Genomic DNA, 18,592 nt, shown 5'->3' with positions numbered 1-18,592 from the left:
CCTCCACGTGTGGCTGGGGTCCTAGCGCTCCCGCGGCGATGCGAGAAACAGACAGCACCCCCCCGTTCGTAGTTTTGGTACATTCCTATCTACGGCGTCTGACCTTGGCCAAAGTACTCGGAGGCGCGGTTCGCGTTTCTCGTGGCTTCAAGACTGACAGCTGAGCTGCGAACGGACGGCGCGCGCAGGTAAGGTGCTCGCCAGTGGGAATGCGGCCCGAGTCCCGCCGCCCGTGGCGCCTGAGCTGGAGCCAGACCCAGGTCCCGATCCCAGCGAACCGGCGTGGAGTTCGAGCCCGGAGCGCTTAGACCCAAGTTGAGCAGCCGCAACAAGTGGCGGGGCGACCCCGCAGCCGGGCGGAGAGGGACTGGCCAGCGGCATGTCTTCCCGCTGCCGCTCCTGGTCCGTCCGGGAAGGAGGTCACTCGCTTGGAGCCCCTGTCAGCGGGTACCCGGGGTCTCTGAGGCTGAGTTCTGGGGTCTCCTCGGGGTGCCCCCCGGCCGGCTGGCCTGCACGATATCGGCCCTCGCATCGGGGAGGGGGCTTGGGGCTGGGGGCAAGTTGCTGGAATGGGCCTGCATCCGTCCCAGGCCAGGCTGTGCTTGGTCCCCACGATGTGAAGGCAGGGGCGGGGCGGAGAAGGTGGTCAGGGAGGGCGTCCGGAAGAGGCTCCTTTTCAATCCAGAACCCAGGATTTCTCTCGGGTTGCGCCTGAGTTCCTGTGAACCAGGGCAGATGCTGGCAGAGAGAGCCCTTGGACAGAAGCCTGGAGGCTGTACCTGCCGGGTCTGGGGACAAGGAGACAGGTGTCGGCTGGGGCTAGGGTAGGTAATGGAGTTGGAGGTGATGGAGAATTTAAAGGGAGGGAAGGCTGTGTGTCTGAATATGGGGTGGGTGAGCCCCATCATCTTGGCGGGGGTGGGTTTTATGCAGGGAAGGCTCCCTGCCAGAGGTGGGCTTTGGGCTGTGGGGTGTGGATGTGTTTCAAAGTGGCACCTATGACTTTAGGGTGTGGGCAGGCTCGCTGGCCTGGGAATATCTGGGTCTCTGGTTTGGTCCCAGGTGTCAGCTAGCTAGCTGCTCTCTCGAACCCTAGTTTGGGGGTGGGGAGATCCAGGTTGCCCTGGGTCCCGGGCAGAGCTGGCCAGAGCTGCTGCCAGCCTGGAGTATGTGCCTTCACTTTTGCCTGAGCTCTGGACCTCTTCCCCAACGCATTTGCCATCCCCCACCCTGCCACATGCAGAGCCACGAGCCAAAGCCACTTCCCTTCCCCTGACACCCCTCAACCCCCCCACTGACTGGACGCACATCCTGTTCCTGGCCAGAGGGGCAGGATAGGGGCCTTGAGTCACAGTGTCCTGGGGTCAGACCCCGGCTCAGCTACAGAGGCTGCCCGAGGCTGTGGAGGTGAGATGGAGGCTGGGAGAGCAGCCGGGATGTCCGCTGGGTGGACCTGTGGGAGTGGGTGGAGGGAGGAGGCTTCCTGGAGGAGGGGCCCAGGGCCCGCCACCACTGCTGGTGCTCCTGCCCCACACAGTTGTTTACTGAGAGTGTGAGGGGAGCAGCAACCCTCCCGCCCTGATCCCAGCCTGGAGCCAAGCTGACATTCCTGGAATTCTGAGCGCTGTACGTAGATTTGGGGGCAGCGGCAGCGTCATCTTCCCCAGCTCCTCCCTCCGGCTCCCTGATTTCCCAGGAGAGGCCATGAGGAGCAGGGTGGACGCCCTGTCCCAGCCCGTGGGCATTGCTGCAACACACGTGTGCACGGAGGCCCCTTGGGGCACTCGGGGCGCCCGGTCCTCGCGGCTCACCTCTGCCCTGGCTGGACATCAGGACCCCGGCGCAGCCTCCGAGGTCAGCCCCGCCCCCACAACTTGGCCCAGAGTGGCCCTGTGTGCCGGGAGCTCAGGCTGAGGGTGAGCAGCGGAAGCGAGAGCTAGGCTCACTTCTGGGCGGCTGGGGACAGGAGGGAGCTGTGGGGGCCCAGGACACTGGTGGGGTGGGGGCGAGACTCTGCGGGCCTGCTGGGGTGTGGGGGGGGGGCTTGCCTACAACCTCACTAGAGTGTCAGCACAGATGTGGCCCGGCCTCTGGGGAGGACCAGAGGGCAAGGCGCAGGTTTTCCAAGAATGGATGTCCCATGCCCGGAGGTCAGGGGCACCAGGAGAGAAAACTGTGCTCACGTGTGGTTTGGAACTCATGAGCCGTGTTTCCTGGCAGAAAGGGGCACTTGAGGGCAGGCAGGGGACAAGGGGAAATCAGAAGTTTTAGCTGCTGAGACTCTGGCCCTGATCGTTGTGCTGGGAACAGGCCCCACCCACTGGTCCTGGACTCAGAGGTCTGGCTGGGGGTCCTCCTGACCCTGGCTGTGCAGACCCGGGGTCCTAGGCTTGGCTGAGGCTCCACCAGCTTCGGGTAGACGTGCGCTCACCCAGGATGCACATGGTTGGGGGGCCTCCAGAGTCACCCACCCGCTACACCTACACCCACCCGGGCCCTGGGCGTGTCGAGTGTTGAGTGAGGGTGTTTGCAGGGCTGCTTGAGCCTGAACTGGCCCTAATGGTGTGGGCGTACCTGGGTCCATGGCGTTTGGGAACGTCACTGTCCGCCAGCCCAGCTGACTGCGGGCTCCCTGCGGGTCCCACTCTGCAGGGGTCCAGGTGGCACAGGGGCGCTCACTGGGGTGGGGTGGGCGTACACGGGGCATCCGAGTCAGGGTGCCCCCAGGGCCTTGGCAGGTGGGAAGGGGCCCCTTGCCCCAGGGTCCTAATTGTGTATCCTCCACCCCTAACTCCCGGGGACTGAGGGTGGGGGAGGAGTGGGGTGGGGCGAGTGGGGAGGCCCAGAGCTTGGGCTGGCCTGGGTGGGCCCAGGAGAATGGAGGCCCTCGGTGGTTCCTTCCAGGGGACCCCTCCCTTGGGGCGGGTGTCTCCCAGCCCCTGAGGCCGTGGTGTGGGTCAGGGAGACAGCCCCGCCTGGGTCCTGCGTGTGGTGTGGAGGGGGTGCCCCTCCCCCAGGCGGGGGGCCTGGGTGGGCGCTAGGCTGGAGCAGGAAGGCAAGACCACAGGCCTGTTTGTGTTGGCTGGGCCCTCCCAGCTCCTCAAAGCTGCCTCAGAGCCGCCTGGCCCGTCCCCACCCCGGTGGCCCCTGCTGGGCTGCGTGCCTGGCCAGGCTCTGCTGCTGCCACCGCTGGGCCTGGGCGGGCCACCAGCTCTCTGTCTCCTTTCTGCCCTCCCAAGGGCTCCGAGGCCACTGTGGGTGCACACTGCTTCTGCATTTGGGCACACCCAGGGAGGTGGCACCTGTGTGGCTCAGACTGCCCCAGGGTCCCTGCTTGCCCCCCACCACGGGGCCCAGCCTGGGCTGGCGGGCCGGTGTTTGTCATGGGCTCTCACTCAGCCTCTCCCTATTGCCTGCTGTGTGTGCTGTTCTGGGGGACACAGGCCTGTGGGGTTTTGCACCCAAAGGAAGAGAGCCCAGAGAGAGGAGCGGGGCAGGGAGCCTTCCCGGAGGAGGAGGCTGGGCCTGGGTGAGGGAGGGAACCAGCCCTGGTCTTGCCTTGCACCCGAGCCTGTCAAGCTGGGTAAGGGCTGGCGGGGCGAGGGCTGGAAGGGCTGGACAGACTGGAGGCCATTCTCGGAGGGCTCAGGGTGGCCGTGGGTGGGGCTGGGAGTGTGGCCACTGCCTTTCCTTCTGGCGCTGACTGCGGTCGTGATATGTGGGGCCCAGGACTGCAGCGCCACAGGCCCCATGCCCAGTCTGGGGGGGGGCGCTGAGGACCCAGCTCACGGCCTGTGTGTGTGGTGGCAGACGTGGTTTTTAGCTTCTGAAATGTTGTGGGCTTTGGGCTCCGTGCACCAGGGAGGGGCTCACTGGAGACAGTGGGAGGGGTGGGCCCCCCGGCCTCTGATACCTCTTCACTGGGCCCGAAACCACTCCACGGGCAATTCGTCCCCAGGCGCGGCCACTGCTGGGACGGAGTGGGGGTTCCTGGGCCTTGGCGCAGGTGGGTCCACTGTGAGGGGTGCCGTCTGCACCCCTTGGTGACGTGGGGGTGGGTCTCAGGCACACGCAGTTGGCTGCAGGGAGGGGCAGCCGCTCTGCCTGTCTCCCCTCCGTGGAGTCCCCCCCGGCCACGGCCGTGCCGCTCACCCACCTGAGGGCCACCTCAGGGGCACTTCGTGCCGCCCGACTTCCTTTCCATGGCAAGTCCAGGTACCTCACTGCCTGGCCGGGCAGAGGGAGCCGAGCTGGCTGCTTCCCGAGTTCACTCATACCTGGCCCAGGTCCTTGCCAGCTGGACGCTCTGCTGGGCCTGGGACAGGCCGAGCTAGCCTGCTGTTGCCTCCTGAGAGTGCTGTGTTGGGGCCCCACCTGCTCCACGGAGGAAGGGGACTTCTGTGGGGGAGGGGCTGGACTTTGGGGACAGGGGCACTGGATGCTGCCGATGGGAGAGGGGGGGGTGCTGGGACGGCGCTGGCTGAGGGAGATGAAACTGAAAGCATCCGTCCCGGGAGCCAGGCCCCCATTCCCCACCCACCTCTGGCCCCAGTGTCCTCAAGGCAGACAAAGATGAGGAGCCAGGCCTCAGAGCGGCTGGCCCTGGGCTGCAGGGGCACTGTGTGGGGTGGCTGGCTGTGACCCCACCGTGGGGCTGGATCCTGGAGGGCATGTGCGGTGAGCTGCGTCTTCTGTGACGGGCGGGGGGCCTGGCTCCTCCGCCAGCCCTCCAGGCCCTGAGTGTGCTCTGAGTCCACCCACCCCCTGCTACCGCGTACAGGGACTCCCAAGACCCGGAGTGTCCCCTCGGCTTTGCGCACAGGTGGGCTGGGTTGGCTGGGCCAGGGGAAGGTGGCCAGAGGCCACGGGGTCCCACTGGAGCCCCAGAAGGTCACTGGAGACCACTGGCTCTCTGGGCAGAGCTGTGGCCAGTGGTCTCCACGGGGCCCTGGGGAGCCTTCCACTGCCTGCTTCTCCTCTGGGCCCGGGGCCCAGAAGCTTTAGGAGGGCAAGGCAGAGTGTGGGCTAGGCTCTCCTGCCCACCGTGCCCTGGGCCCTGAGTTCCAGTGTTTCACAGAGCACACGGGTGCCCCGAGGGGAGCGCAGATGTCCAGGTGGTCCTGCAGCAGCCCCCACCGCCACCCCGCACCAATCTCTCAAACTGTCGCGGTGCCCATGGGCACCCCTCCCCTGCTCTCCCCCTCCCCCCCCCTCCGGCCTCCCCCTTCTCTCCCCTCTGAACTCTGCTGCTCACTCTTGGGGACGCTGAGGGAGTCTCCATAGGATTGTCCCAAGCGGTGGACACACCCAGGTGGGCCTTGGCCGCAGCCTCCAGCCCAGGGTTTAGGGCACACCCTGCCTGAGGCCCAAGGGAGGGGGCTGCAGGCCTGACGGGGGAAGTGGCGCCCAGGGCCCAGGGACTGTGCTGTCCCCACCAAAGCAGGGATGTCAGTCCCAGTCTGGGTTGTGGGCCCGTGAGTGTGCCTCCAGGCTGCTCCTGGTGTGACCTGACGTGTGTGCACATCATCAGTGCAAGGGGCATTCGTGCTTGCTCAGGGGTGTGCAAGTGACCCTGGTATGTGTGAGCCTGGCTGGGGTCCATGGCTGTGTGTGTGTGGACATTTCTGGGGTCCGACTTCCAGCCTGGTCTCGTGCAAAATGAAATTTGGGGCCCTCTGTTCAGGGGTTACCAAGAATTTAAAAACGATGGCAATGGAACTTCAAACCGGCCAGGGCTCCTGTGTGCCTGCGGAGCCGGGCCTGGGGGGCCGCCCGCCTCCTACGGGGCCTGGCTCCGGGTCCCTGGGGATCTCTCCCCAGCCCTGAGCTGCCTCCCACAGTGACTCACCCACCCTTCCCAGGCACCCAGGGCTCCCCAGAGCGCCCCCGCCTGCTTGCCCTCTCTCGCCCTGGCTCCTCTCAGGAGCTTGTGTCTTAAACCAAAGCTCTGCTTCCCCAACCACTATCCCCCCAGGTTGGGTACCCCAGGCTGACACCGTCTCCGCAGGCGCCCCTACCGACCCAAGCTATGAGCTGAGAGAGCTCCGCGGTCCCAGCGCCACCCTCGCCAAGCCCAGGGTGGCGGTGGTGGAGGCTGCTCAGGCAGTGTGCACCCCAAGGAGTATTGGGCTACATTGTCTCGCTCCAGTCCGGAGGTCTGGGTCCGGGACCGAAGCTAGAGCCCGCCCAAGTCAGCACCCGACAGCAACTGGGTCACTCTTTCATTTGCATATCGGTGTGGTTGGAGGTGGGCGCAGGGCGGCTACAGGGAAGGCCGGGGGCGCCTTTCTGGGGCTGAGTGCGGCCCGGGACTAGCCCCCCACCCCCCTGCGCCCAGCCCCCTCCAACGCTTTCCCTGCACTCTGCGAGCATCTTCCTCCCGGCGCACTGGGAAAGGGGAACCTGAGGGGCGCCGGCGCCAGCTAGGGGCCGGGCGGGGGCGTCACCCCGGGTCTGGGATTGGCCAGCATCGGTGGAGCGGTGGGATTTGCTGGGCAGCTCCTGGAGGCGGGGAGGGGTCCGCACGGGGCGGGGCAGGCGCGGATTGGCGGGTGGGCACGGGGCGGGGCTGTGGGGGTCTGCGCTCGGGTCTGCGCAGGGAGGGCAGGTGCCCGGGGCTCACCGGGGCCCGAGCCCAGTGGTGTGCGGGGCTGCTACTGCAGGGGCTGGGGGCGCGTGGAGCTGAGCGGCAGGCGGATGCGGTGCTCGGGGACGGCGGGGGCAGGGTGCTGAGCTTGGCGGCGGCCCCGGCGTGATGCGCCGCTCCAGCACGGACGAGTCCACGTACCGGCGCAGCCCGTCGCCGCAGGGCAAAGAGCCGGGCTTCGCGCGCGGTGGCCCCTTTCGGCGCTACAGCAGCCTGTACGGGCGCGGGGACGGCGGGGATGCCGGCGGCTCCTTCTTCGGACTGCACGCCAACCCTGGCCCCAAGGCGGCCCAGGCGCGCTACACGTCGCCCAAGGGCACCAAGTACGTGGTCTTCTACCTGGACCTGTCCTTCATCTTCCTCCTAGAGCTGAAGCGTTGCGGCATGGCGCGCGGCTGCCTCCAGGGCGTCAAGTACCTCATGTTCGTCTTCAACCTGCTCTTCTGGGTGAGTGGTAGTGGCCGGGGCTGCCGGGACCCGGTCCCCGGCGTTTGGGGGGCCCAGCTGGGATGGGGGCGGGACACGCAGGTCACAGATGTGTGTGTGTGGGGGGTGCGGGTCCCCTGGGTCGCTGCTGCTCTGGCCGGACCTGCCAGTGGGGCGGGGGTGGTTCGGTGCCTGTACACCCAGGGCGGTTGTCCACGTCCTCTCCCCTCTTCCTGAGACGGGGTGGATCCCTCACGTGCGGGCCCCGTGGGGCTGCCTAAGGCCCTGAGCGTGCCTGCCGGGGTTCATGTCCCAGTCTGTGTGCTGGGGCTGGTGCCCCCACTGTGCCCTCTTCCCTCCCGCTCTGCAGCTCCAGGCTCTTTACCAGCTCCCCCACCCGCCCTGCCAGTGGGCCATCCCCCCCGGGCCTCCCCAGCCCGGCTTATGAGGGCTGTGGGGGTGGGGCAGTCCCCAGTCCCCGGAGATGCTGTGGGGACGGAGGGGGGGTGCACTGAGACCTCTGTGGGTCAGTCACTGAGCAGGACCCTGGGGCAAGGTGGGGCCGCCCTGAGTGTTGGTGGGTGTCCAGGCATCTGCCACCTCCTCTCCAACAGGGGGTGTGTGGGAGGGGCGTCCATAACTTTTGCTCAGTGGGTTGGGTTTGCTCAGGTGGGAGGTGCCTGACAGTCCAGTGCCGGCCCTACTGCTGCTCTGGGGTGGCTCCTTCCCGCAGGACGGAGACAGAGTTGCCACCCCGCCCCACACTGCAGGGAGGGTGGTGGGCTGTGGCTGGGGTAGGTGTCGGCCCTGCCCAGGCCTGCGGCTGCCCTGGCTGGGCTGGGAGGCTTGTGGGAGAGAGGCTGCCCGGGTCACTCACAGCTCCACCACTAGCTCCAGAGCCAGCCCTCTGGCTGCAACTGGGAGTGGGGGGCGTGGCTTTGGCCCCAGGGGCTGTGGCCTCCTGGAAGAGGCCGCATTTGCTTGCTTGTGGGCGTTGGGTCCAGCTAAGGCCCGATGCCTAGAAACCCAGGTCCAGCTTCTGCAGGGCCCCTTCATCCTGGGCCCTGGCTTCCCCCCTCATTTGGGGGAGGTGGCATCAGGAATCACTGGGAGGGGCTGGCACCGACGGCTGCAGACAACAGCATGCCCGGCCCCAGTGGCTGTAGGGGTCGCTGAGGTGGGCAGTGGGTGTGGGGACGGGCTGGTCCCGAGACCTGCCGCTGTGGAAAAGGGCCCCTCCAGGGTCCCGGGGGCAGGAAAGGTTTGTCTCCCGTCTGACCTGGGGTTGACGCACCTGCTCCTCCTGGGAGGAGACAGGCCTGCCTGTGGTCACTGGTGCGTGGGGCCAGGTGCCCTGGGGCTGGGAGCCTGGGAAATGGGTTCGCACGCGGGCAGGCCACGGCAGGGCGGGTGGGGCACAGAGGCGCGGTGGCCTGCCCTTCCACAGCAAACGGGCTCTCCCTGGGCAGGGACAGGCCTTTTGGGGACAGTGGGTCTCCTCTGAGGCGCACACAGGTGGTGGGCCTGTTAGGGCCGGGGCTGTCTTCCAGGGGCCCTGACCTGGGTGGGAGGGCCGGCACAGAGCCCGGGGAGGGTGGGGTGCACCTACCTCATGAGGCCAGCTGGGGTGGGGGGACTGAGCAGCCTCGGGCTTCCACTGAGGTTGGGAGCTGTCAGTCAAGTTCTTCCTTAACAGAGAGGGGGCCCTGGGCTCTCCCCGCCCCACCCCTGCTCAGAGCTGCCCTGGGGACAGTCTGGGAAGACTGGGTGGCCCTGCAGGTGGCCCTAGATGGAGGCGGGGCTGAGCTCAGCAAGGTGAGGGGGCACCCCTCCCTCCGCCTCCCTCTGCAGCTGGCCTTCCGCCCGGTGCGGGTCCGCCAGGCTGAGGGCCCTCCCAGCCCCTCGCTCTGCCTCCGCCCACGTGCGGGCAGGGCCTGCTGGACAGTTAGGGTCGCAGCCCTGCCAGGCTGCCAGCCTGTGCCCACGGCCACACCCAGGGCAAGTCCTGCCCTCCTTGTGGCCTCAGTCTCCCCACTTGCACCCTCTGGACCCCTTGGTTTTCCTGGGACTGTTGGGGTGGGGGCCCACAGTGACAAAGTCTCTGCAGAGCTGGGGCCGTGACCGTCCCCGTCCCCCTTGCCGTCGGAAAGCAGAGCCACAGGGCAGAGCCGGTGTGCCTTCAGACCCCAGACCCTGTGACAGCTGTGGCCCCCCAACCTACTGGGGCCACTGGGGCCACCCTGAGTCCTGGCTCAGGCTTCTTCCCGTGTGTGGGCTGGGCAGGACGGCAGGCCCTGTTCTCTGGTGGCCACGAGTGGGGCTGGTGGGACTCGGCCTGGCCGGTGCCTGGCAGCATTCGCTGGTGTCCCCCTGGGGGGCGTGTGGCTGTCCTGGCCAAGTCAGGGGTCAGGATGCCACAGGACGGCTGTCCTGCAGGAGCTCTGGTCCTGGGGGCCAGCTGCTGGCTGATGGACAGACAGGGACTCGGACTGGGGACGGTGACGTGCTCTGTGGTGGCCGCACCCCCTGCTCCCTCCCCAGGCGGGCACAGCCGGACAGTATTCTGAACCAAGGCGAGGCGGGAACAGGCAGCCGGTCCACCAGGGGCCCTGCCTGCCCGGCTGTGGCTCCGGTGCCGGCCCTGGTGCTGGCCTGGTGGCCGTGTCGGGCCCGCTGTCCGGCGACTCAGGAGGGCTCTGTGGGCCCCTACAGTCCATCCTGCGGGCGGGTGGGGGAGGGGGAGGCGGCCTACCAGGCCCCTGTGTGGATAGAACCTTCTAGACATAAATCCAGAGGTGGGGGTGGGCTGCAGAGCCATGTGGCCTCGGCCGCAAAGGGGGCCTCAGAGGTCAGGAGGTCGTGCAGGGGTCAGGTCCCGGGTCCCAGCTGCATCTCCCAGCCCCTGCTGTGGTCCAGTCCCCGGCCTGTGGGGCCACCCTCGGCTCGGCGTGTCCTCTGTGGCTGCTCTGAGGATCCGGCCGGTGAGGTGGTCCTCGTCTCCCTGCCACCTGCCCCTCACTCCACCTCTCCCTGGACGCTGGCCTAGGGGGTCTTTGGCCGACGGGGCCGTCTATTGGATGGGCCAGGGCTGAGTCTTCAGGGCACCTTGGGGGCTCCCAGGATCGGGGGGGTGAGAGAAGAGAACCCATGAGCACAGGGAGCTTGCCAGTGTTTAAGACAATTAATTGCTTGAATTTTAAGTGGACAGTGTGGAGTTGCCGCCCAGGTAGCAACACCCCGGCCCCTTTGCTCAGCTCCTGGCCCCAGCCTGGGCGCCGTGGACCCGATTTCCGGCGCTCTGGAACTGCAGGGAGATGGCGCCCTCCGCCAGGCCCAGCCCCCACCCCGAGGCCGGTTGCCCGACAAGGGGCTTCTGGGCACAGGCTCGGCCCCTGCAGGCACCCAGCCCTCCACCCCATTCCGAGGACATGGCCAGCTGCCCGGCCATCTGCCACGCGGAGCCTTGTGGCCGGAGGGGCAGCGGCAGAGGGCCCGCTGGCACCTGCCTCACTGTGGGGCGGAGGTGACATCATCGCCGGCCCTGCCCCAGGCCAGCCTGAAAAGTGTGACGGCAAGGAAAGCTGTGGTGGGGACGGGGCCTTGGCCAGGGGCGGGTGACGAGGGCACACGGGCAGGAGACAGGGAGGCCCCAGTGGCCAGGGGGAGGGGGTGGGGATCCTGACGGTGGGCCCTCCCCCCTCAGGCTGTGGTGGGTCAGAGTCCACTCCTGGGCGCCCCTGGGCCTCTGCCAGGCCGGGCAGGAGCGGGGTCCTGCAGCCCCAGCTGCGCCGTCTCCGCCAGCCGGACCGGGGAGGGACTGGGGCGTCCGGCCAGGGCGGGGCCTCGGATCCTGCATCTGAGCTTCTGTGTCTGCGTGTGACGGGGCCGGTCTTCTCCTGCACTTGGGGGCCGTAGTTTTCCTGACAAAATGTTCTCAAAGCCGCACACACAGTCACGTTTCAGAGTCACAGGTGATCGTGCTGGGCACCCGCGTGTGTTCTGTCAGTGTGTGTCTGCCTGAGACCTTCTGGGGACCTGCAGGGACAAGGGTCACAGGCAGCGTGTCGCTGACGTGCAAGGGCGTGTGCAGTGTTGCAGGTGATGTGCTGTGACAGTGTGGGCTGTGTGTCTGTGTCACGGTGCGTGACGGCACGGGTCTGGGTGACAGCCAGTGGGTGTCTCTCCTGCCACCTCCGGGAGGTGGGGACCTTCCTCGGAGTGGGGATGAAGGAAGGACGGCCGCCGGGGCTGTTGGTGGGGTCTGGTCCCGCCCCACCCGAGCCCTCTGCCCGGCGGCAGTGGCATCCGCTGTGGGTGGTGTGGTCTCATTTTTCCTGCTGACGAGAGCCCCCCTTTACCCTTGCAGGCAGAGCGCAGGCTGTTTGGGTTTTAAATAAGAGCCCCCAGCACCTGCCCCGCGCGGCAGCCCCACCCGCTGGGCCTGGGGGCTCAGCCCCGAACCATGAGCCCCTGATACCCACAGCTGTGAACCTGGAAAGGGGTCTCAGGTCAGCCGGACCCAGTCGTTGCGGGTCACTGTGGTCTTTGCCAGAGAAGGCCTGACTCCAGTTTCCTCCAGAGAGGCGGCCCACCCCCCGAGCCCCAGGGCTGTGCTATTTCTCCACACGGCGCCCCGGTGGGTGGTCCCTGCTGCTGCCGCCCCCTGTGGTCCTTGGAGATCCCGGGAGACCCAGAGGCCGTGGGATGAGGTGCTACAGGTGTCCTGCCGGGCATGGGGGACCAGCGGGGGTGCAGCCGGACAGGCAGGTGGGAGACTTCAATGAGCCAGTGCCCGTCCCTGCCTCTTCTGTCACCGGTGGCCAAGGCTGGGGGCGCCCAGAGGTGCGGTGGCCAGGTCTCATTCCTGCTCTGGGGCCTGGCTGGGGTCAACCCTGTGGACAGCACCCCCAGTTGCTAGTCCGGGCCCCCCGCAGGCGGGGGCACCCCTGCCCACCCTGGGGCTGCACCCCCACCAGACCCTGTGTGAGGACTCCCCAGGGGAGTGGTGTGTGTGTGCCTGGGGTGAGGGGCGTAGACACCAGGTGACACGTCCAGTCAGAGCGTCCTGGGCCTCCCACCTGGGCAGCTGCCCTGGCCTCGGTCCTGGTGCCGGATGCTGGACTCTGGACGCTGCGCCAGGCCTCACGGGTTCTGATCTGCGCTGTAGGCAGAGGCCTCATCTCACATGGCGGCCCTTCCAGGAGCTTCCAGGCCCCTGCACCAGTTGGGGGTTGGTTCCCCCAACCCGGTGCTCAAAATCACAGGGCCTGGGCACTTCCTGCCCCTGCCGCAGTCCCCAGCCGGCCCTGTGGAGGGCTTCGCCAGGCCCCGTGGCCCCGGCCCGGCACCAGGTGGCCCTTCGGTGGAGTTTCCTGGGCCCCCCCTGAGCCAGCAGCATCAGAAAAGGTGTTTGCAATTTTAGACAGTCCTTGTTTTGGGGGGAGGGGATTCCCTCCACTGGTGTTGGGGGCTCTCCTTCCACTCAGCCTGGGCAAGGCCCAGGGGCACCCCAGACAGACGCTGTGGGAGCCTGGCCCCGCCCCGGCTGCCTCCTGAGCCGTAATCATGGTCTCCTGCCAGCCGGCTGGCCCACTGCAAGCACACTCCCTGGGGAGTGGGGGGAGGAGCCGCAGCACCACCCGCCCGGCCTGACTGCTGGTCGGGCAGCGGCCCTCCCTTCCTGAGATGTGGGGTCCCTGTCAGGGTGGAGGCCCCAGGCCCGGGCATGGGGGGGGGCGGTGAGGCCAGCTTCCCAGGGCTGGCTGGGCAGGCGGTTCATCTCCCAGCCTCAGGAGGTGAGGCTTGGGAGGCTTTTGTGGGGAGACGCGGGGTTCGTGGTGGCCCCGGGTAATGCTGTGTCCCTCGGGGTCTGGTGGCCCAGCCAGTCCTGGCTGTGCAGGGGGGCACTCTGAGGGGCTGGAGGTGGTGGCTGGGGCTGCCCTGTGGGCTGAGGCCAGGACACCAGGAGGTCCGGGTGGGGTGGGGCCTCAGGGCTGCCTGGCCTTCCCCATGTGCGGGCCCTGCCCACGGCCCGTCACACACCCTCCCTTCTTCCCGAGCGGCTGCTGGGCGCCTCTGCTCCATAGGCCCGTGTCCCGGGCACCAGGCGGGACCAAGAGCCCCCTCTGGGTTCATCACCGCCACGCCTTCCTCCCCCCTTTCTCCCTCTTTGATTGATTATTGTGACCATGAGCGATTATGAGATTTGAGCAGACCTCCGGTGGTTTACAGGGCCAGGGAGGCGGGGCACTGGGCTCTGCTCCCACCCGCCAGGCTGCCCTCGGGGGACCTGGACGGTGCTTCAGGGCTTACGCTTACTAGGGAATGGCTGGGGTCGTGCAGAGGGGCCCAGGAGATGGCGGCCACATGGGGCCCGGTGGTTGGGGTCTTGGGGCCGCCCACTGGGAAGCCAGACTGGAGTGACAGCGTGTGTGGGGTCTGGCTGGTCTCTGAGGTGGGGTGTCCCTGGGCTGCCCAGGGAGGGAGGGGCTGTGGGGCTGGGCCCGTCGCAAAGGCAGCACAGGCTGTGTTCTGGGGGTGGAGGGAGACGCTTCTTGGAGGGGGGCGTCCGCGGCAGTCCTGGCGCCCCGGCCCCCGGCCGCCTCAGCAGGGGCCCCATTCATGGCAGTGTCCGCAGACCTCCTGCCAACCACGGCATGGTCAGGCCGTAGGTGTGGGACCCTGCCGTCCCATCACTGTGGCCTAGGATGGGGGTATCCAGGCAAGTCGGGGAGGGCGTGGGACGGGGAGGGTGCGCAGGGGGCTCGCCCTGGGCGCCACCCAGGCTGCCGCCTCACCATCCTCCCCACGGTCCCAGCTGGGTGGCTGCGGCATCCTGGGGGTCGGCATCTGGCTGGCCGCCACCCAGGGGAACTTCGCCACCCTGTCCTCCTCCTTCCCGTCCCTGTCGGCCGCCAACCTGCTCATCGTCACCGGCACCTTCGCCATGGCCATCGGCTTTGTGGGCTGCGTCGGGGCCGTCAAGGAGAACAAGTGCCTGCTGCTCACCGTGAGTGGGGGCCCTGGGACAGGACGGGGCAGCCACAGCATCCCAGCCTTGGGGTCCGGGACCCTTTGGTGAGAGGGTCCTAGCCTGGGTGCCGACGACCCGGTCAGTCTGTGCTCCCGTGGGGGCCCCTGTGCCGTGGCCCAGCCTCGGCAGGCACCAGCCACCCCAGGCTGCCCTGCAGGGTGTGGCGGAGGAATGGAGGTTCCGGCCCTCCCACCCACCCCCTGGCGTCCCGGGCCGTTGCTGTGCCTGCCTGCCTGCCCCTTTGGTGACCCAGGCACACCCGTGCACCCAGGCCTGAGGCCTGTGCCCTGCGGTCAAGGCCAGACTAGCGGAGCATGAAGGTTGGAGGCGGTAGGGAGCCTGGTCCCCAGGTGTGGGGACCTGCCGGGGCTGCCAGCAGCATGTTGGGCCCTCGGAGGGTGGAAGGCTCCGGGGTTTGGGGAGGCGGGGCCAGGGTTGCTGAGGCCCGGCCCCCTCCCCACGCCCCTGCAGTTCTTTGTGCTGCTGCTGCTGGTGTTTCTGCTGGAGGCCACCATCGCCATCCTCTTCTTCGCCTACAGCGACAAGGTACAGCCTCCGTTGCCCGCGTGGCCTCGGGAGTGGGGCTCCATTAGCACCAGCCAGCGAGGGGCCTCGGCTGGGCAGGCAGACGCCACTGTCAGGAACCCCACATCCCGGGGGCAGGCCTGGAGGGGGCGCTGTGGGCTCCGGCCCCGCCCAGCTCCCCAGCTCCTGCTGTCCCCATGGCTCCTTAGTGGGTTGGGACAGACCCCTGTCTCCCACTCACCCCCTTACCCATCTATCTAGTCGGTGACTTCACAGGCGGCTCATTCTTGGGTCAGTCTTGGGTTTTGCTTTTCCGTCCCACTTTGCCACGGGAGCTGAGCTGGCTCCGACAGGAGCCTTGACATGTCCCATGCACCATTTAGGGAACGTGTCCTTTTTCTTCTGGCACCGGGAGACACTCCAGGCCCCTCCTGGGCAAGCCCTGCCTGGCGGGACCACCCGTCTCTCTCAGGAGCCCCTGGTTCTTCAGGGGAGGAAGGGCTTGGGGGCCGAGACCTGGGCGCTGGTTTGCCCCTTGCCCCCGGGTGTCGGGGCTCCATGGCCCCCCAGGGCACAGCAGGGAGTGGAGGGTGCAGACCGCTCTGGGCCTGGCGCCTGGCCCTGCGTCTGCACGACCTGGTATGGTGCTCAGCACCACAGCGGTCCGGGTGGACGACAGGGGCAAAGGCCTGGTGCTCTAGGGGCTTCTGGCGGGAGGTGACTCCGGGTGGGGAGCACGGAGGGCAGCCGGGCTGGCCAGGGGTGGTCCCGCTGACCCCGCTGCACCTGCAGATCGACAGGCACGCACAGCTAGACCTGAAGAAGGGCCTGCACCTGTTTGGCACCCCCGGCAACGTGGGCCTCACCAACGCCTGGAGCATCATCCAGACTGACGTGAGGGGGGCAGAGGGCCCGGGCGGGGCTGGGCCTGCGGGGCAGGAGGCGCGGTGTGGGCCCCCTCAGCACGGTCCCCACTGCCTGCCTCCCGCAGTTTCGCTGCTGCGGCGTCTCCAACTACACGGACTGGTTCGAGGTCTACAACGCCACGCGAGTGCCCGACTCCTGCTGCCTGGAGTTCAGCGAGAGCTGCGGCCTGCACGCCCCCGGCACCTGGTGGAAGGCGGTGAGCCCGGGGCCTGGGGTGGAGGGCCCGCCTCCTGGCCCTTGGTGGACGCTGGCCCCTCTGACGCCCGCTCCCCCTCCAGCCGTGCTACGAAACGGTCAAGATGTGGCTCCAGGAGAATCTGCTGGCCGTGGGCATCTTTGGGCTGTGCACGGCACTGGTGCAGGTACGGAGCCCGTGGACTGCCGCCCGGCCCCCCAGCATCCACAGGGCCCCCCGAACCCTGTCCCCCTGTGGAGCCCACTTCCCCAGGCGGAGGCGTTTGTGGGGTGCTCAGGGGCACCTTCATCGGCACCTGGGGACAGGCAGGCTGCCCTGCGTCCCGTGCGGAGGGCCTCCCTGCCTGGTGGGCAGAGGTGCGCCCAGCGTACAGTGAGGGCGGGCAGCCTAGGCCCTGGCCACCAGGCCCAGCTGGTGGCCCCCGAGCCCCCACACTGGTGTCCTGGGCCTGTGGAGGTCCTCAGTGGCAGTGGCTGGGGAGCTGGAGGCCAGGCTGTGTCCCTAAACTCAACCCCCAGGGCAGTGACGGTCCCTGGGGTTCAGACAGGTCAGAGGTGGCGATCACAGATGGATGAAGGACAAAGGGCAGGATGCGGGGGCCCTGGGCAGCTGGGACGGGGCATGTGGCTCAAGACCCAGCCTCTGAACCCCCCTGAGGTGCCCTTGCCTGCAGGGGCGGGGGTGTGGCTGTGTTTGGCCCTCCCCTTAAGGGGGACAGGCCACACGGGAGTGTAGCTGTGGGCAGGTCCCTGCAGCGCTTCTGCCCTCCCCCTCCTGTCCCCACAGATCTTGGGCCTGACCTTCGCTATGACCATGTACTGCCAGGTGGTGAAGGCCGACACCTACGCATAGGCAGCCCGCCTCCACGCCACCCACCCGGAGATGACCTGTCCGCCGAGGCCCCTGCGTCAGCCTGGGTGTGGGGGAGGGGAGGGCCGGCGGCAGAGGCCCTGGAACCCTTGGCCAGGCCTCCGAGCGTCCTGCCGCAGGGGCAGCGAGTGCTGGCCACACTCAGGGGCTGGAGGCAGAGGGGCTCGTGGCGCCTTTTAATTTTCACGCCTGTGTGTTCTCCAGAGGAGTGTCCCTGGTACCTAGCACAGGGCACGGGGTGGGGGTGAGGGGCCCACTGCGGCCCCTGGTGCTTGGGTGGGGCAGAGCCCTGCCTTTCACATTCCATGGGGGGCCAGGGCAGCCCCCCAGTGCGTCTAATAAAGTATGTGGGCAGCAGTCCCCACCTCTGTCGTCCTTGCCCTGCCCCCCCCCCACAGGCGGACCCCTGTGGCCATGGACCCCGGCCACCAGAATGGGACTAGCGCCTGGAGGGGGCTCCCGGACCCCCGGAGTCTCCCTGACCTGCCTGGGCCCCACCCCCCACCTGCATCTGTCTTCTCCCGACTGGCTGGCTCCCCTGCCCAGCCCCCAGCCCCCTCGACGCCCCTGGACTCAGCCCTGAACCAACACGCAGGCAGGTCTTGGACACGCTCGGCACTGCAGCCGTCTCCACGCAGCAGCGGCAAAGAACGGGAAGTGAGGAGAGCGACCGCCGCCGGTGCCCACCACGCTGGGCCCAGACCCACCGGCTCAACCCGGGGACTCGCACACGGCGCCAGCTGCCGTGGGGTCTGGCCTCAGCTCATGGTCCGAAGCGGCACCGGGGTCCCGCTGGGGCCTCTGGCACCAACCCCACCGGCAGCACCCGGCTCACTTTCCTCCCCACGTGCTGCCCTTGGGTGTCTAGCCCCAGGGCGCCTCGCTCAACTCCCCACCCCTTCACTTTGGTCCCCGTTTTCCAAACCCCAAGTCAGGGAGCCCCCCTGGCATACCCAGGGTCTTGTCACCGACTTGGCTCCACACCCACCAGCACCCCAATCACACAGTGGGTCCCCAACTGCTGTGCACTTGCAAACACCTCTGAACCCAGTGCTTCCCGCTCCCCACCATCTTGCCCCGGCCTTGGAAGCTGGGGGCACCCAGAGCCACCAGTCTGGGCTGAGAGGACGAGCTGGGCAGCTGCTGGCCTGCACACGACAGGCACGTGCGCACACACAGGCAGCAGACACACTGGCTTCTCACAGGGCCCCACCTCACCCCCATCTGTCCTTTCGTTCAGGGCCAGCCCCACCCCAACCTAGGACACGGGGTCCATTTCCCAGGACCCACGGGCTGCTCCACCTCACTGAAGAGTGGGCCTGGCCGGGAGTAGCCCCGGGGCATCTGCATGGGTTGGGGGGATAGTTTGCAGAAGTGGGGGGGCCTTGGGGCTGCCCCTCCACCCAGGCCAAGTGGGCGGTCCTCCCTCGGGGTGTCCCCAGTGGGCGTGAGGCTCTGTGGAGGGATGGTGGGCATGGCCAGGTTCTGACCCCCAAGGACAGATACCCACCCCCTTCCGTGTTCCACAGCAAATGGAGGCACGTGGCGCCCACCCCAGGACTCCCGACTCAGGACCCCAAGTGCTTCAGGGGATCCAGAGACTTGGGGTGTGGCTGCGAGCTCTCACACAGCTCGCGGCCGCTGAGTGCAGCACCTGGGTGAGCACCACGTGTCTGTGCCTCAGGCCAGCGGGCCTGCCAAGGGGACTTGCTGGGCAGCGGGGCGAGCGGCCTCTTGCCGAGGGGCCAGCTGTGCTTCGGCTCTGCACACACTTTCACCCCGGGAGTGCGGCTGCGCCCGCGGAACGGGTGGCGGAACTGGCTGCCGTGCCGTCTGTCCACAGTGACCACAGAGCCACGGTGCCCAGGGCCCAGCCCCTCACGCAGGTCTGGCCTTGCTGAGGTGCGTCTCTGCAACAAGACCTGGAGGGCTCCCGGGCAGGCAGGCGGGTCTGTGTGGGCGGCGGGGG

At 68.0% G+C, this 18,592-nt stretch overlaps 1 protein-coding gene across 6 annotated transcripts; it reads left to right on the top strand.

Annotated features, from left to right (window-relative positions):
- The first annotated feature begins 95 nt into the window (after positions 1-95).
- On the top strand, positions 96-16,983 carry TSPAN4 (tetraspanin 4). 6 transcript variants are annotated; one of them, XM_037163093.2, is made up of 8 exons: positions 96-188; positions 7,014-7,093; positions 13,890-14,081; positions 14,577-14,651; positions 15,423-15,524; positions 15,622-15,753; positions 15,836-15,919; positions 16,540-16,983. In XM_037163093.2, the coding sequence occupies exons 2-8, from the start codon at positions 7,031-7,033 to the stop codon at positions 16,603-16,605; spliced, it is 714 nt and encodes a 237-aa protein (XP_037018988.1). In that variant the 5' UTR covers positions 96-188; positions 7,014-7,030; the 3' UTR covers positions 16,606-16,983. The 6 variants fall into 6 exon arrangements, with proteins under 6 accessions (XP_037018988.1, XP_053514262.1, XP_037018991.1 ...); XM_053658287.1 differs by lacking the exon at positions 96-188 and adding an exon at positions 709-824; XM_037163096.2 differs by lacking the exon at positions 96-188 and adding an exon at positions 1,300-1,407.
- Positions 16,984-18,592: the final 1,609 nt, after the last annotated feature.

This window comes from Artibeus jamaicensis, unplaced genomic scaffold, assembly GCF_021234435.1.
Source record: "Artibeus jamaicensis isolate MK-2021 breed Jamaican fruit bat unplaced genomic scaffold, CSHL_Jam_final scaffold_537, whole genome shotgun sequence".
Classification (NCBI taxonomy): domain Eukaryota; kingdom Metazoa; phylum Chordata; class Mammalia; order Chiroptera; family Phyllostomidae; genus Artibeus; species Artibeus jamaicensis.
Note: the sequence above shows the minus strand (reverse complement) of the source record. Positions and strands in the feature narration are given on the sequence as shown.

Excerpts from the sequence above, each read along its gene's own strand:
- TSPAN4 (XM_037163093.2), top strand. The coding sequence starts at position 7,031 with ATGGCGCGCGGCTGCCTCCAGGGCGTCAAGTACCTCATGTTCGTCTTC. Across the intron at positions 7,094-13,889 it reads TCTTCAACCTGCTCTTCTGG|CTGGGTGGCTGCGGCATCCT; the intron begins GTGAGTGGTAGT and ends CCACGGTCCCAG. Across the intron at positions 15,920-16,539 it reads TGTGCACGGCACTGGTGCAG|ATCTTGGGCCTGACCTTCGC; the intron begins GTACGGAGCCCG and ends CTGTCCCCACAG.